At 41.9% G+C, this 18,625-nt stretch overlaps 1 protein-coding gene across 7 annotated transcripts in view; it reads left to right on the plus strand.

Moving 5' to 3' along the window:
- The window catches only part of tpd52l2b (tpd52 like 2b), a 54,616-nt gene that overhangs the window by 19,152 nt on the left and 16,839 nt on the right, over nucleotides 1–18,625 (plus strand). For 2 of the 7 annotated variants that reach the window (XM_085913269.1, XM_085913270.1), the window contains exons 4-5: nucleotides 4,167–4,214; nucleotides 10,303–10,404. In XM_085913269.1, coding sequence (XP_085769395.1) covers nucleotides 4,167–4,214; nucleotides 10,303–10,404 — 150 coding nt within the window. Of the gene's footprint in view, nucleotides 1–4,166; nucleotides 4,215–10,302; nucleotides 10,405–16,760; nucleotides 16,788–16,903; nucleotides 16,949–18,625 lie in introns of all 7 variants that reach the window. The other 5 variants (XM_085913265.1, XM_085913266.1, XM_085913267.1 and 2 more) reach the window with 5 other exon arrangements.

Raw genomic sequence — 18,625 nt, forward strand, 5'->3', positions numbered from 1 at the left:
ATGTTCAGACTATAATTTGCTCCGGAGTAGAAGTCGCACCAGCCATAAAATGCACAATAAAGTGAAAAAAAACACAAGTCGCACCGGAGTGTAAATCGCACTTTTGGGGCAAATTCATTGTCAAAATCCAACACCAAAAATAGACATGAACCAGCAACAACAGGCTAAACGATACGGTATGCTAACGTGACATATACACAAACGAGGAGCTGAGAACGGGTCTGATGTAACATTCAGAGTTATTCAAGTAAGTATTACATAAATAATACGTTTATCAAACTATCTGTGTCACTCCAATTCATTAAATCCATCGATCGTGCTTTCTGTAAACAATGCCGCGTATGCGCCACATATGCTCACGTTGGACCCATTATAAGTTGCATTTCTAATTATTCCACAGACCCATATAACGATATATAAAATATATGTCAAATAACAACAATATTATCAAACCATCTGTGTCACTCCTAATCATTAAATCCATCGATCAAATTCCTCGTTCTTTATGTCAACAACGCCGCGCGTGCGCTGCAGAGATCTAGTATATACGTAACTATATTGTAGCGTTAACAAAGTACCAGGAAAGATAAACGGCTCTTTATTTTTTATATTATTTAACAAAACGAGAGTCAGCCACCCGTTTTGGCTCATATGTTGAGCTCCTGAATTGTGAAATCAAGAGCCGGTTACCAAACCCACGTCTTGCCTGGTACTTTGGTAAAGCTAAAATATAGTTATATACTAGATCTGTGGAATAATTGGGGCCGCAACTGACGACGAGTCTGGCGTCAGCAGCGCACGTAGGTCCGGAATCGACAGCTGTTTTTCTTGTTTTTTTTGTTTTTACACTGAGGATGAATATTCCGGTAGATTTAATGATTTGGAGTGACACGGATGGTTCGTTAAGATTCTTCTTTATATTACATTTATTTGATATCTCTAGTCTGACGTCAGCAGCCCACGTAGTTGCGGCATCAACAGCCGTGTATTTTTTTTTTTTTTTTTTTTTGACACAGGATAAATATTCCGATGAATTTAATGGTTTATAGTGTCACGGATGGTTAAAATTGTTCTTTATATTACATTTATTTGATCGTACAGAAAATTTTGTATAAATATTGAAAATATAAATATTATACGTGTGTGCGTGTACCGGATTATAAGGCGCATAAAATAGGAGCTATACTGCAACAAACTGTGGTTGACTAGAGTTGCGATATACATCCACTAGCCAATAACCAATGGGCCCTCTGTGAACAATCGCGTTTCTCAAACTATCCTATAAAATGATCAGAACTGAATAAAGTTTGATCTAACACCTTGGTACTGCTTACCTATGTTTCCCTTCCATATCGATCCGTAAATGTACTCGAAACATTAACAGAGCAGCCTATTTTGACATAAAATAGCGTCACGGGTACCACAGCTATTCAGTGACGCCCCCTGACCACGGTTGCCGTAATGCTGGTCAGCGTTGCGACCTTGTAATTTACTAGTTGTACTAAAACGTACTGAAGATTTTGGCAGAGCACTGTGTACAACCAGTATGGATCAACAAATTCATACATTGATCCATATATAAGGCGCAACGGACTATAAGGCGCACTGTCGGCTTTTGAGAAAATTTGAGGTTTTTATGTGCGCCTTATCGTCCGGAAAATACGGTATATATCAAACTATAATATAAACAATTTTATCGAACCATCCGTGTCACTCCAAATAATTCAATCCATCAAAATCTTCGTCCTCTATGTCACTTAAAAATAAAACAGCTGTTGCGCTCTCCATGCGCCGCTAACATCAGACTCGTCGTCAGTTGCGGCTCCAATTATTCGACAGATCTACGTATATAACTATATTGTAGCGTTACCGAAGTACCAGGCAAGACGTGGGTTTGGTAACCGGCTCTTTATTTCACAAAACAAGAGCGCAACGGGTGTGTGCACTCCAAGCAAGCGCCGAGCGCGCTGGATGCCCCCCCCCCCCCCTCCCCCCCTCGCTAGAGGAAACTACTGAAGTCTAACAAGATACATGAACCATCTGTGTCACTCCAAATCATTCAATTGAATATGCCAAAGATTGTGGCTATTTACCAGGTCTCTCATATCTGGACACGGCTCGAGGAGTTAACTCGATCGTGGAGAAACTACCCTAGCGTATGCAGGAAAAATGGATTACAATAGGAGCAAAGTACAAAGAGGACCACTGAGTCGCCTTTCCCCCTTTCAACGTCTTTTCAAAGTTCATAACACAACAAGCCACAAAAATAAAAAATAAGACCCGAGTTTCTTCATTACATCTCCTGCCAACATAAGCTTAAAAAAAGAGAAAACCTTCAAAGGCAATGACAGCAGAGTGGTAAACATGCACAAAACAGATGTACCTGCGGATTCTAGTTTTTCCTACACACAGTTACAAGAAGCTCACAGAAAGTCCTGACAAGCTATGTCCATTACACAAGAAGCCACACCCACTTAAAAAGTGCAAAAGCTTCAGAGCAAAACCCATCAAAGAACTTAAATCATTTCTTAAAGACAACAGTATTTGCTTTAAATGTTGTGGCTCTACCCAACATTTAGCAAAGGACAGCAAGTTGGAAATAAAGTGCATAGAATGTGGTAGCGATAGGCATTTATTAGTGCTGCACCCAGGTCCTCCTCAACTCAAGTTGAAAACACTGAGGCTGAACAAAGTGATGGCTGGGAGACACAGGAAGTACTTGTCTCTGTTGTCTCTAAATGTACAGCAATTTGTGGTGATACAGAAATCCCACATTCATGCTCAAAAATAAGCCCTGTGGTAGTCTATCCAGACAGTAAAAGAGAACAGGCAGTAAAGATGTACTTGATGAACAAAGTAACAAGTTATTAGCAAAGTCCGTGTTTTTTGAGCTTTTTAACATAAAGTCAGCTTCAGACATGTACAAGCTCAGAACTTGGTCAGGACTGTCAGATAATTTTGGCAGAACAGCAACTAACCTTGACAAACTCCCACTCCCAAACCTGATCGAATGCGACATGATTCCTGATGATAGGAGAGAGATCCCGTTTCCACAAGTTGCATAAAGTTCACACATTTGCAACCAGCTAGTAGAAGAACAGCCAAAATACCTCCAGTAGAAGAACAGGTACCTATTTTGACATGAAATAGCCTCGTGCGTATAGCAGCTATCACTATAGCATTGGCCACCCGCAAACTCCCATGAGCCTCAGCAAAGTGTAAACAATCGCGTTTCTCAAACGAGGGCTTAAAAAATGATCAGAACTGACTAAGGTTCAATCTAAGGTTCTTGCGCTGTATTCTGGCTGTCTGCTGTATGCACGCTTGCTCCATTTTGCTCCTCTTATTTATCTATGTATTTATTTATTGTTTATTTATTTGGGTTATTTGCTTATTATTTATTCATCGCTCTTGTCTATTCGTTTTTACTCTTTGTGCTATTTGCTTGTATGTGTTGTGTAGTGTGTCTAGTCACCGTGGGACGGTGGGAAACGTTATTTCAATCTCTTTGTGTGTCTTAACATGTGAAGAAATTGACAATAAAGCTGACTTTGACTTTGACTAACACCTTGGTACTGCTTACCTATGTTTCCCTTCCGTATCGATCCATAAATGTACTCGAAACATTAACAGAGCAGCCTATTTTGACATGAAATAGCCTCGTGCGTATAGCAGCTATCACTATAGCATTAGCCACCCGCAAACTCCCATGAGCCTCAGCTCGCAGACTCCCATGAGCCTCAGCAAATTGTAAACAATCGCGTTTCTCAAACGAGGGCTTAGAAAATTATCTGAACTGACTAAAGTTCGATCTAACACCTTTGTACTGCTTACCTATGTTTCCCTTCCATATTGATCCGTAAATTTACTCGAAACATGAACAGAGCAGCCTATTTTGACACTAAAATAGCCTCACGGGTACGACAACTATTCAGTGACGCCCCCTGATCAGGGTTGCCGTAATGCTGGTAAGCGATGCAACCTTGTAATTTACTAGTTGTACTAAAACGTACTGAAAATTTACTAACGGACTATAAGGCGCAATGTTGGCTTTTGAGAAAATTTGAGTTTTTTAGGTGCGCCTTATGGTCCGGAAAATACGGTAAATGTTATTGTGAGAGCACCCGCTGCGTTGTTGTTTATTGATCTTGCTGTTGTGTCTTCAGATATGTGTCTGCCTCTGCTACTTTGGATGACATTACCCACTCTGAAGCGTGAGTTGATCCATTTTTACTGTTTCTCTATGTGGCCTGATTTAACTACCTGTTGGCTTCTTGTGAGCTTTTAGTTTTGGGTGGCCCAGCTCCGTGTTGTCTGTTTGCTTGCGTTTTCTGAGGAGAATCGCTTTGTGATTCATGGTCACATACAAACATAGTGGAAGAAATGTTGTTGGATTGTGACTAGGGGTGCAACAGTAACCGGCAAAATATTGAACCCTGTAGTCCGTTTTGCACGGGAAAATATGTCCTTATGGACCGTGGGATTTCGGTTACTTCATTTTATATGGATGCTTTTACATTTACAGGCCATCGTGTATGTGCCTGTCCGAGCTGGTTAAAAGCCCCACCGCGAGGTTATGTCCAGGCGTTGTTGTCACTCTTGCGCTGCCTGAAGAGATAGATTATATTTTTCTACAATCTTGGAGACTCTCAAGTGCACAATAAAATGAATATAAAAGCAAAAAAAGAGTATTTTTCATGATATGTCTCAAAATGGCGTTTAAAAATTGGGTTAAGGTCTCAAAGTAGGTTTAGGTTTTCAAAGTCAAAGTCCGCTTTATTGTCAATTTCTTCACGTCAAGGCACACAAAGAGATCGAAATTACGTTTCCCACCGTCCCACGGTGACTAGACACAGTATACAACACTCACAATCAAATAGCACAAAGAGTAAAAACGAACAGACAAGAGCAACGAATAAGTAATAAGCAAATAACCCAAATAAATAAACAATAAATAAATAAATAGACAAATAAGAGCAGCAAAATGGAGCAAGCGTGCTAATAGCAGATAGCCAGATCATTGCGCAAAATAACAGGACGTCATGCAGCAGAGGGTGGAGGGGGGAGGGAATTCAGGATCCGGACAGCTTGTAGTACGAAGCTGTTTCTGAGTCTGGTTCTTCCAAGAGGGCAGAAGTACAAACAAAGAGTGAGCGGGGTGACTCACATCACACACAATCGCGGCCGCTTTGCGGGTGAGACGGGAGGCGTAAACTTCCTTCAGAGAGGGGAGTGGAGCCCCGATGATTTTACTTGCAGCGTTCACTATGCGCTGCAGGGCCTTCATGTTGTACTCAGAGCAGCCACCACCCCACACAGCGATACAACTGGAGAGGACGCTCTTAATGGTGCCACGGTAGAATGTGGTCATGATGGCGGAGGAGCACTTGCTCGCCTGAGTTTCCGCAGAAAGTACAGGCGGCGCTGAGCTTTCTTCGCCAGCGACGCAGCGTTGGTGGTCCAGGAGAGGTCCTCACTGATGTGCACCCCCAGGAATCTGGTGCTGCTCACTCTCTCCACCACAGCACCGTCGACGGTCAGCGGCAGGTGGTGGGTGTGACCCTTCCGGAAGTCAATGATAATCTCCTTGGTCTTGTTGACGTTCAGCAGAAGGTTGTTGTTCCTGCACCATGCGGCCAAAAGGTCGACCTCCGATCTGTCGTGAGTCTCGTCGCCACCGGTGATCAGACCCACCACAGTCGTGTCGTCGGCATATTTCAGCACGCGGTTGCTGCTGTAGGTCGCAGCGCAGTCATGCGTCAGCAGGGTGAAGAGCAGCGGACTGAGCACGCAGCCTTGAGGGGCCCCCGTGCTCAGCGTGACGCTGCGGGAGACATTGTCGCCCACACGGACTACTTGAGGCCTCTGACAGAGGAAGTCCAGTAGCCAGTTGCAAAGGGAGGTACCGAGGCCCAGCTTGTCGAGCTTGCAAATGAGACGCTGTGGAACGATGGTGTTGAATGCAGAACTGAAGTCCACAAACAGCAATCTCACATACGAGTCCCTGTTCTCCAGGTGGGTGAGGGCAGAAAGGAGGGCAGAGCAGACGGCATCCTCAGAGGACCGATTGTGTCGGAAGGCAAACTGGAAGGGGTCAACGGTGGGGGGAAGAACAGATCTGACGTATGTCTTTAAAGTTAGGACATCAAGTGAGTTAGGGATTAGGGTTAGTGCTAGGGGTTAGGGTTAGGTATTAGAAGTAGGGTTTAAGGGTTAGTTGGTTAAGTGTCATAGTACGGGTTGAAAACTACAATTAGGTTTTCAAATGAGGGTTAGGAATTGGAAGCAGTGTTAAAGCAGATGAAACGGCGAGAACTGACCGGGGAACTGCGTCTATACATTTTGGGGGAAATTTATGAGACAAAATCCAACACCAAGAATAGACATGAACGATAGGTATGCTAACGTGACATAAACACATAAACAAAGAGCTGAGAACGGGCCTGACGTAACATCCAGAGTTATTCTAATAACTATTACATAAATAACACGTTTATAAAACCATCTGTTTCACTCCAATTCATTAAATCCATCGATCGTCCTTTATGTAAACAATGTCGCGTATATGTGCCACGCCGCTAACGTCAGACTCGGAAGTTGCATTTCTAATTATTCCACAGACCCATATAACGATATATAAAGTATGTTTCAAATAACTATCATATTACAACAATATTATCAATCATCTGTGTCACTCCAAATCATTAAATCCATCGATCAAATTCCTCGTCCTTTGTCAACAACGTCGCGCGCGCGCCGCACAGATCTAGTATATAACTATATTGTAGCGTTAACAAAGTACAAGCAAAGACGTGGGTTTGGTAAATGGCTCTTTATTTAACAAAACAAGAGTTTAACGTTGAGTAGGACCGGGCGTGCGTAAAAGCCATAATGGTTTTTCAAACCTTCTGTGTCAGTCCAAATCATTAAATCCTTCAAACTCCTCGTCCTCCGTGTCACTTACAAACAAAGCCGCTAATGATGCCGGTAGTACGTGGGGCCTTTCGTTATCCAGTGATAAAATCTTTGTCCTTTATGTAAACAACCGCCGCGCCACTGACGTCACTTGAAATTCAAATTACAGCAATCCCTTGCTACATCGCGGTTCGTTTATCGCGGTTTCCCCCACTTTTTTTTTTGAATTTTGAAAATTTGTCAAAACATGTCGCTCTAAAGTATAAGTCACCCCCCCAAACTAAGAAAAAGAACGCGACTTATAGTCCGAAAATTACAGTACATATTTAAATGTTCAGATATTAAGATGTGATAGACAGGTTTTGCATGATTTGAATGAGGCAAAATAACATGTTTTTCTCTCTCGAATATATATTTGTAATCGTTTGTTTCAGATGTAAGTCAAGTCAAGTTTATTTGTATAGCCCTAAATCACAAGCAGTCTCAAAGGGCTTCACATTGACAAACAATTGACAAGAATTTTCAAAGCATCCCCTGATCTTAAGCTCCCAAAAGGGCGAGGAAAAACGACACAAAAAAAAACTACCTGGGGAAAAATGAGAAACCTTGAGAAGGGACCACAGATGGAAGGATCCCCCTTTCATGATCACCAGGCGGCAATGGATGCAGAGAGGGCACATAAAATACGTAATGTGAAAATCAATGAAAAAGTGGATGTCAAAGCAAAGAGCTGCCAGAGGTACCCTTGATTGTCTTGGCAGTGTCTTCGAGGAGGGTAATCCGCTGCAGTTCCTTCATCCTGAATTGGTCCACAAGAATCCAGATAGCCGCTGTCAGGTTGGGCGTCAGCTAACCACCTCCCCAGCTGGGTGGGGGGATGGGGAGAGGGAGCGAAAACAAATTCCAGCCGAACCGGCCACTACAGGTTAATTAAAGGCCCGAATAGAAAATGCTCTAGACCCTGCAGACATGTTCTTGGCCCTCAGTGTCACTAAAAGACTAGCGTTTTGCGAATGAAGGTTACGAGACGAGACATAAGAAACAACTAGGTCAATGGTCGTCAAATAGGGGCCCGCGAGCGAATTTTGGCCCGCCACCTATTCTGTCTGGCCCGCGAGATGACGTTAATATGATGTATTAAACAATTAAAAAAAAAAAAAAAAAAAATTCAACCCCATAGTTTTTTTTAAAGAAAAAAAGGGCATACATTTGGTGGGATTGTTGTATGGCATCCAACAATCCCATCAAATTCGAAACATGAGGTATGATAGTCCTTAGTGACAACAACAGGTGGAACATCCTGTTTCAGTTATCCATGACGCACAGGTCGGAACCGTATTGACACGCGAGTGCGCGTAATCTTATGCAAAAAAAACAACAAAGTGTCCTGTCTCTGTCCTCCAGTGGGCAAGGTAAAAAATATATATTATAATATAATAATAATATATATAATAATAAATAATTATAATAATAATATATATATTTCATTAAATTAACAACAAAACAAGGTCTGTTCAAATAGAATTAAATTAAATGCATATTAAAAGTAAGATGTTCATTTTAATATAATATAATAATTAATAATTTAAATAGTAGCCCCCCCCCCCAAAAAAAAGCAATGGCAATGCCCTTGTCAGAATTATATTTGGCCCGCGTCCAAAAGTAATTGCCGACCCCTGAACTAGGTCGACGAGATATGAGGGCGCTAAGCCATGCAATGATTTATAGGTTAATCGAAGAACCTTGAAGTATGTAGGTTGGCTAATATTGGGGTAGTGTGATCAAATTTTCTTGGCCATGAGAGCAGCCTTGCAGCAGCATTTTGTACTAACTGTAGACTTTTGATGCTGGACTTAGGAAGACCAGAGAATAATGCGTTACAGTAGTCCAGGTGCGACGTAATAAACGCATGTATAATAGTTTCCGCATCACCGGTCGAGAGGATCTGTGTCCTCTGTGTTATTAACAACTCCTGACTCCGGAAGTCAGTGAATGGATTCAGACCCATTGTCAGTTGTGGTTCCAATTATTCCACAGGCCTAATGCGACCTCATGCGTTTTAAAGTGGAAATAACATGTGAAGTGATCAACTATACTAGTAAGTAAGTAACGTGTTAATGATCAAGTATTAATGTGTTAATGATTTCACACATAAATCACTCCTGATTATAAGTCGCACCCCCGGCCAAACTAAGAAAAAAACTGTGACTTATAGTCCTGAAAATATGGTAATTAAGATGTCATTGTGTGCTTTAAATGACAGGTCAATAAAATCAATAATAATACCCAAGTATTTAAAATTGGTGGCTAGTTTGATCGCAACACCTTTTGAGGTTGATAGTCTGTACAGTGATATCCAATGGGGTAATTGTGATCAGTTCCTTCCGTGAAGTAGTCAGGCTGCTGTGTCAAATCAAGCAGACTCCACCCAAAAAGTTAGCGTCAGTAAGTCCACTGCCTGTCTGTTACAAAATACCTTTAAATCACTTATGAGTTTTTCTTCAGATGGGGATTTGTACTTTTTTAATACAGTCCTATCATAAGTGCCAATGTTGGACTCTAACCCTAAACCTTTAAGCAGAGAACCAGGTTCTCAGCTGAACCCTGGGTTTAACCCAAAATATACCAAATAGGGGATAAATTATTTTCAGAAATTTGCCATAAAATTCATTTATAGTGAGTCGTCTCCATTGGGGCAGGTGCGGTGGATGCTGGGGTGAGGTGAGGGCCTTGTTCCGCTCCACATCTTATTTTGGTCTTGGCTGTTCTCCTGGCTCCATCATCTGCGTCACCTCCTGTAAACATTCTTGCCCGCACTCGCCCCATGCACTTCTTATTTGGTCTTAATTTGGACATGCTCAATTTCTTTAAACTTGTTAAAGGTATTGGCCTTTTAGCTGTTAAATTAGGTCATGCGCCGTGCGCTAGCCGTCGACCTTTTAGGGATGTGTTGTTTAGGAATTGCTAATACACCGACCATCAATGTTTATTCGTTTCCGTGCACCAACCATCAAGCAAACATGATTAAGGTTAGGATTCCTTGATTTTTTGCACATCATTGATGTGATCTAAGTTCCAATCAACACACAAGAAAGCCTTCGACCACCCAAAGAGTTTAAAATTACGCAGGCATCACTGTTTGGGCCTATACCAGATGTGTGTGAAATGGTACCTAAGGACATTTTAGCAGAAAAAGAGTAGAAACAGGAATGGGAAAACCAGCTATTTATTAAACTTCACAGATTTGCTCCCTTTACCCATCAAGGCCTAAATGTGGGTGTTCCAGGGGTACACTTTAAACATTGTTTTTTTTTTCACAGGTAACTAGTTACCTTATCTGAAAACATTTTAAAGTAACCCTTCCAACCCTGGGCTACCCCTTTTCAGATACAAGAAGACTCAGGAGACCCTCTCTCAGGCAGGACAGAAGACCACTGCGGCGCTCACCACCATGAGCTCGGCAATTAGCAGGAAACTGGGTGATATGAGGTATGGAGCTGGTTGGTAGCAGTGTTTCAACCTTCACATGATCATGACCTTTTGAGCACGTTTAACCTTTTTTAGAAGCGTTCCATTTCAGTTCTGTCCACTGCTCTGATTGATTATTCTTTATTTTAGATGTATTTCATTGTGATTTGTTATACTTTATTTTAGATGTGTTTCATTGTAAAACATGGTGTCTGCCAGGGGAGCTCAATCAATCGGATTTTAGTCCGAATCAAAATTCATATAACCGAGGACAAACGATTATTTGGTGTTTCCGTTCTGAGACGTGCATGCGCAATTCGTTCATATTTTGGATGAACGTGAACAGAGTGGAACGTATTTTTGCTTTGTGGACGTTTTTGTAAATGTGCTCATTTTGGGGCCATTAAATGGTTCTGAACGGCAGTTTACTTTCTTCAGTGATGCCAAGTTTTCTCTTCTTAGAATTCAAAATAAATCCCTGCTAAATACACTGTATACAAGGCTTAAATACTGTAATTTTCGGACTATAAATCGCTCCGGAGTATAAGTCGCACCAGCCATAAAATGCACAATAAAGTGAAAAAAAACCCCACATTATAAGTCGCACCGGAGTATAAATCGCACTTTTGGGGCAAATTTATTTGTCAAAATCCAACACCAAAAACAGACATGAACCAGCAACAACAGGCTAAACGATACGGTATGCTAACGTGACATATACACAAACGAGGAGCTGAGAACGGGTCTGACATAACATTCAAGTAAGTATTACATATACACCAACGCATGCGCCGCATATGCTCACGTTGGACCCGTTGTAAGTTGCATTTCTAATTATTCCACAGACCCATATAACGACTTACACTGCTCAAAAAAATTAAAGGAACAGTTTTTTAACAGGGTATGGCACGAATTCAATTACACTTTTCTGATAAGGTTTTGGTCAGGCACGTGGCAGAGGGGTTTTTTAATCACTTTCAGCTGCATTGGTGTTGATGGAATTAACAACAGGTACACCAGAGGGGCAACAATTAGATGGTCCCCAAAACAGGACTGGTTTTGCAGGTGGAGGCCATTTCAAGGTCCTCCCTTTTGATCTTTTTTAACTGTTTATCACATGAGGCGATTTCTTAACCCTTCTGAAGTTCCGCAAATTGTCTAACTCCTCCAGGATGACACATCCATGCGTGCTGTTGCAAGAAGATTTGATGTGTCTCCCAGTACAATCTCCATAGCATGGAGGAGATTCCAGGAGACAGGCAGTTACTCTAGGAGAGCTGCACAGGGCCGTAGACGGTCCCCATCCCATCAGCAGGACCGATATCCGCTGCTTTGTGCAAGGAGGAACAGGTTGAGCACTGCCCGAGCCCTACAGAATGACCTTCAGCAGGCTACTGATGTGAATTTCTTTGCCCAAACAGTCAGAAACAGACTTCACGAGGATGGGCTCAGGGCACGACGTCCTGTAGTGTGCCCTATGCTCACTACTCAGCACTGTGGAGCTCGATTGGCATTTGCCATAGAACACCAGAATTGGCAAGTCCGCCACTGGCGCCCTGTACTTTTTACAGATGAGATCAGGTTTACCCTGAGCACCTGTGATAGACGTAAAAGGGTCTGGAGAAGCCAAGAAGAGCGCTATGCTGCCTACAACATCATTCAGCATGACCGGTTCGGTGGTGGGCCAATGATGGTCTGGGGAGGCATTTCCATGGAGGGACGAACAGACCACTACAGGCTAGAGAACGGCAGTCTGACTTCCATTAGATATCGGGATGAAAACCTTGCACCCATGATCAGACCCTACGCTGGTGCAGTAGGTCCTGGGTTCCTCCTGATCCACGACATTCCCGACCTCATGTGGCAAGAGTGTGCAGACAGTATCTGGAGGATGAAGGAATTGACACAGTTGAATGGCCTTCACGATCACCTGATCTAAACCCGATAGAACACGTTCAGGACATAATGTTTCAGTCCATCAGATGCTGCCAGGTTGCTCGTTAGACTTTGCAGGTGCTCACTGATGCCCTTAGACAGATCTGGGAGGTCATCCCACAAGACACCATCCGTCGTCTCATTCGGAGCATGCCGCGACGTTGTCAAGCATGCATACAAGCATGTGGGTTAGGATTGGGGTTAGAGTACACAAGATATTGAAAAGAGTTTTGAATTGCAGAAATTGAATTTAGGCAAAATGGACAAGCCTGCCACATAATTTTTCCCCTATGATTTTTGGGGTGTCTATATACTGAGCCCTCTGTAGGCTGAAAACTTTTATTTCCATCAAAAGATGTGGCAGCGGAATACCCTCCTAGAGGACACTGCCAGGACAATCGAAGGCACCTCCGACAGCTCTTCGCTTTGGCCTGGACATCCACTTTTTGATTTCCATATTATGTATTTTATGTGCCCTCTTTGCATCCATTGCAGCCTGGTGATCCTGAAAGGGGGATCCTTCCATCTGTGGTTCCTTCTCAAGGTTTCTCATTTTTCCCCTGGTAGGGGTTTTTGAGTTTTTCCTTGCCCTTTTGGGAGCCCAAGATCAGGGGATGCTTTGAGAATAATTGTCAATTGATTGTCTATGTGAAGCCCTTTGAGACTGCTTGTGATTTAGGGCTATACAAATAAACTTGACTTGACTTGACTTGGCATCCTTTTGTTCCTGAGACATTAAACTGTTCATATCAGTATAGATATCCAACTTTTTTTTTCACCATTGAAATCTGATGTGTTTTCAGTGTTCCTTTAATTTTTTTGAGCAGTGTAAACGTATATTTCAAATAACTATCATATTAAAACAATATTATCTAACCATCTGTGTCACTCCAAATCATTAAATCCATCGATCAAATTCCTTGTTTTTTATGTCAACAACGCCGCGCGTGCGCTGCAGAGATCTAGTATATAACTATAATGTAGCGTTAACAAAGTACCAGGAAAGACGTGGGTTTTGTAAACGGCTCTTTATTTAACAAAACAAGAGTTCAACGAGCCAACAACTACTGAACTTCCAGCCACGGAGGTGAAAGAAAGCTCCGTAGAGTATGACCGGGCGTGCGTAAAAGCCATGTCCAAGCCCCACCCACCGTCCCCGGACAGCCACCCGGCCGAGCGCCGGCCCCCGATTTCCATCCACGGAGGTGAAAGAGAGCTCCGTAGAGTAGGACCAGGCGTGCGTAAAAGCCATGTCCGAGCCCCATCCACCGTCCCCAGACAGTCACCCGGCTGAGTGCCGGCCCCCGACTTCTATCCACGGAGGTGAAAGAGAGCTCCATAGAGTAGGACCGGGCGTGCGTAAAAGCCATAATAGTTTTTCAAACCTTCTGTGTCACTCCAAATCATTAAATCGTTCAAACTCTTCGTCCTCCGTGTCACTTACAAGCAAAGCCGCTAATGATGCCAGTAGTGCGTGGGGTCCTTCGTCATCAAACATACAAGTGTGTGAGCAAAACTGAGTTTGGTATTCACATTTTTATTACCGGTAATGGTCATCAATTAAACCCATCGAAGTCCTCATCCTCTGTTTCCGAATAGAACAACAGCGCTAAATCTCCAACAGACATGCCAGGTTCACTTTCTTCACTCTCAGAGTCACTTTCCGTGCTATGTGGCTCCTCGGATATGATGCCGGCTTTTACGAAAGCTCGAACAACAGTGCCAGCAGACGTTAGCCCAAGCATCCACAATCCATTCGCAAATTGTGGCGTAACTCGCACGGCGCTGCCTTTCACTCTTAGTGAAACTATGCTCCCCATCGGTCATCCATCGCTCCCACGTCGCTCGCAGCTTTTTTTTGCACGACCGATGTTCACCGGTTGGAGTTGCTTTGTCTTGCCTCCCGGAATTACAGCAAGCTCGGTGTTTAGTTGCTTCACTTGTTTTTTCACATCAGCTGTGAGATGGGCACGCATAGAGTCACAGATCAACAGCGATGGTGATGCGTGGTAAAAACCACCTGGTCTCCTTACATACACCTCCTCAGCCACTCAGTCATCATTTCCTCATCCATCCAGCCCTTTTCATTTGTCTTAATGATGACTCCTGCTGCAAACGTCTCTTGAGGCTAAGTTTTTCTCATAAAAATCACCATAGGCGGCGGTTTCTGTCCATTAGCATGGCAGCCAAGCACAACAGTAAAAAAAGACTTTCTGTATCCCGTTGTGCGTATCGCGATCGTCTTGGTCCCTTTCTTCTCCACAATGTGATTCACCAGGATGTCGAATGTGAGCAGCACCTCGTCCATGTTGGTGATCTGGCTGGGCTGGATGTGTTTGTCGGCGATGCGTTTGCTGCAGTAGGAGCGGAAGATGGTCAGATTTTCATTATAATCTGCTGGAAGTTGCTGCGCCAACGTAGTTCTGGTCCAGATGGAAAAATGGCACCGTTTCATGAAACGAAAGCACCAAGATGGACCAACTTGAATATGTTCAATTTTCTTTTCTTCTCCTAGCGTTGCTGCTTTTAGTCGAATGGTGACGGTCGAAACACTTCTCCCACTCATTCTTTGCTCGATGATCCACTGTTCGAGTTTTTGCTCCAACTCGGGCCACCTCGACTTACGTCCGTGGAAACTCAGCTGCGTCGTTTTGACCTGTTGGAGCTCGTTTTCCAGATTCCTTTGCTTGCGAACCATCGATCCGTTGATTTCAAATTCTCTCGCGGCTGCTCGATTTCCATGCTCCTCCGTGTAGCTGATGGCCTTGAGTTTGAACTGTGCTTGATAGCCGTGTCTTTTTGCCATCGTCACTGTTGTCATAACAACGATGTTTTGCGTGACGCATGTACCCGTTCTTTTATATACAAACCACACCCACACTTCTCCCTTTAACGTTCTCATGGCGTTCTCTACTGCGGCCGCCTTACAACAACACACACATACCCGCGGGGCGTACTGCAAATCCATGCCCACAATTCTCCCTTTAACATACTTATGGCGCTCTTTAATACGTCTGGTTTACAACAACAACACACAAAGGGCGCACTACATGGTATGGCGCGCTGCACATTTTGAAGAAAATCTAAGACTTATATCTGCGCCTAATGAACGTGAAAATACGGTATTTGTGATTTCAATGTTGAACAGAATTATTGTGATTTTTACCGATAATCTAGCAGCCCTAGTTTCTGCTGACTCTTAAGAAGTCTAGCGTTATATTTTTACTATTGTATCTTACACACCATAAGGTGCACTTAAAAGCCTTTAATTTTCTCAAAAACCAAAGGTGCACCTTTTAATAAGGTGCGTTTTTGTGTGGACTGAATTTCAAAATTTGTTAATGTGTGGCTGCCGCCACATGCAGGGACGTAATATTTAGATGTAATATATAGACCCAATGAACCAATCAGAGGTCATTACGTTGTACAAAAGTACATATGGCGAGGCGGTCAACCAATCAGCGAACTGTCCATAATACGTACGTAGAATATGTACCGCCGTTGCAATTGATAAATAAATAACCAGTTTGTGCAAAGCAAACAGCATTAGGACCCTTTAAAATGGCATCACCAAAGAGATAGACTTACGAGGCACAATTCAAGTTTCCTGGAAAGCTGGGATCATTTTGTCATATTTAACTTGCCCGACTGTTTAATTCTGATACAGAAGATGAGGACTTTGATGGATTTGCTTATGAATATTGATTAACAATAATGTAAGTAGCGTACGGTTGGTTATGTTTAAATAGAAAAATAAACTACATCTCACTGTCTTGCTCCTTTTGTTTACCGTAAGTCATGACATGCATGCCCCCTTTAATGTGTTGCATCCTATGTGTGGATTAAGTACAGACTAGCCCCCGCAATTGAGTCTGGGCCTTTATACCTGAAGCGTCTTATGGTGCGGAAAATATTGTTATTTAAATTCTCTCTAATAAAAATGTAAAACTTGTACTGTTTCTGATTTTCTGACTTTTTGGAAACTTTTGTGGCTACAATGCACAAATATACAGGCTCAAATACATTACAACAAAATTGTCGCATAGTAGAAATAAAAAGTCTGCACTCCTTTTCAGAGGAAACTAGATCCTTTTTTTTTTTTTTGCAAGAAAGGGTTGTGTGCCACTGGATAAAACACTGCTCAAATTCTACTGTGTGTGGAATAAGACAAAAAAAAAAGTGAGATTTGTTAAATTCATTGGGCCCAAAAAATATAAAGAAGATTTCATTTTATTGGTATAACTATTAATAAGAATATTAATACAATAATGTGCTAAACTAATAAACTCTTTTGTGGCCTATCAAACAAAGCAAAATTCTTCATGTCTCTTCACAACTCTTTGTCTTCCTTAATCTGCTCTTGTTGCTGTGGTGAACTAATGCTTTAGCCTCGGCTGACACTCATTTTTATGTTTTTCTTAATGTTACTGTGTGCTCTGCAGAGTGCTTCCTTTCGCCAATTCTTTTAGGTAAGAGTGTGCGCTGCTTCCTCTCTGCCACTTGACTATCCATGCATATGTAGGTCTGTCTGCTTTGTATTGTAATACGTGCATTTTTCTTTGTCTCCTCTTTAATGCTTACAAAGTAGCCACTATTCCATTCGCCACTCCATAAGTTTGCCAGCTATGAGGTAATGTAACACACACACCACTAGTAGTTATAAAAACTGTCATTGACAATATTAGAATGTCATAACTTTGCTTTGTTACAATTTCACTATTGCTGTGATCCATGCGGTTTCGAAGCAGGAATAAACAATAATAATGGCTGACAATCTTGAAAACTTTTGGTATAGTTGATACATCATCTATAGCCGAGCCAATATGATATTCGGGTGTCTAATATTGATATTAAGAGCTTAAAAATAATTAAAGACAATATATAATATATTGGCTGATAAACTATTAACAGTACCATGCAACGTATCCAATAACATGAACAGGATAAATGCAACATTTTTATATTACCCCAAATGTGATTCAGGACAAAGCAGAAAATGCTTAAATGAAGATACTTTTAATTTAGTAATACTATTAACATAAGGATTGTAAACAATAGCCATGGGGATTTTCAGTTGCCTAAATGTCATAAAAATAATTTACACAACTTTGCAGGATTGTAAACAATAGCCATGAGGACTAACAGTTGCCTAAATGTCACAAAAATAATTTACACAACTTTGAAATGCTGTACATGAGATAATGGTGATAATAGTGTGAGATAAGTCCAAGCATTTGTGCTGTACCTTTTATCTTTGCATGTGAATCTCTGTGTACACAAAAAAGAATACATATTGACCTCGGTCATTTAATTGTTGATGCTCTAGCATCTACATAAGAATATACTATTTTCAAGCAGCCCAGAGTTTGAAGAGAAAGGTGAGCAGGTAAAGACAAAGTCAAACATTTTAATTGATTGAGACAGTACTTTGATTTGACTTGTCACATTGGTGGTGTCAAGTTACATGGTGGTTATGATGGTTCAAGATGTTGCGTGAATGTGTATTGGATTTGGCCCAGACGAATTGGCTCAGATGCAATTCCAAATTTCACCAGAAGATGGTGACAAAGCTTGACATGGGAGACCTGAAGGAGGGGGCCTGAGTAAGGGTTACTTAAAAGTTAGTTCTTCAAAATTAACTATTGTTAAACTGGTAAAGGGGGGTTTCTTGGTTGAACCAGTCAACCGCCATTGCCGTTCCAAATTTCACCAGAAGATGGTGCCAAAGTTAGATTGACTTGACATGGGGGTAACCTGATGGAAATTAGTTGATCAGTAGGTTAAATTGTTAGTGACGAGAGAAACACGACCTGTCTGAATTAGGCATAGAATCACACCATTTTGGATTATTTTATATTATTTAGTTTTGCTATAATATACTTTGAAACAACTTGAGTATTTTTAATTTGCTGACTAAGAGAACCCATGATCATAATTACGATTGTGTTAAAGTGAAAACATGTTTTCTGTGCAATGTGCATTGTTGCAATGTTTAATCAATATCAAACATGTATTTAACACTAATGTTTCATTTATACATGAATGTATAAATGTGAGCAAAGACAAAGAGGAGGTAGGGGTTGATAGTGATAATATTGTTAGAAGTCTGTGATCCCACGCATGAGCCTGACCCTAAGGTCACCTCATCCAGTTGAGTCGGGCAAGAAGCTACTTGGTGGAAGGCTTTCATCCAACGCATGAGACTGACCCGGAAGTCACCTCATCCGGTCGGAGATGCAGCTGCAGTCAATTCTAGAATCAATCCTGGGAAACACAGGTATATGACATAATGGAAAAACTGGTACGT

Source organism: Syngnathus leptorhynchus, chromosome 1 (assembly GCF_054491065.1).
Source record: "Syngnathus leptorhynchus isolate UIUO chromosome 1, UIUO_Slep, whole genome shotgun sequence".
In the NCBI taxonomy this organism is placed as follows: Eukaryota; Metazoa; Chordata; class Actinopteri; order Syngnathiformes; family Syngnathidae; genus Syngnathus; species Syngnathus leptorhynchus.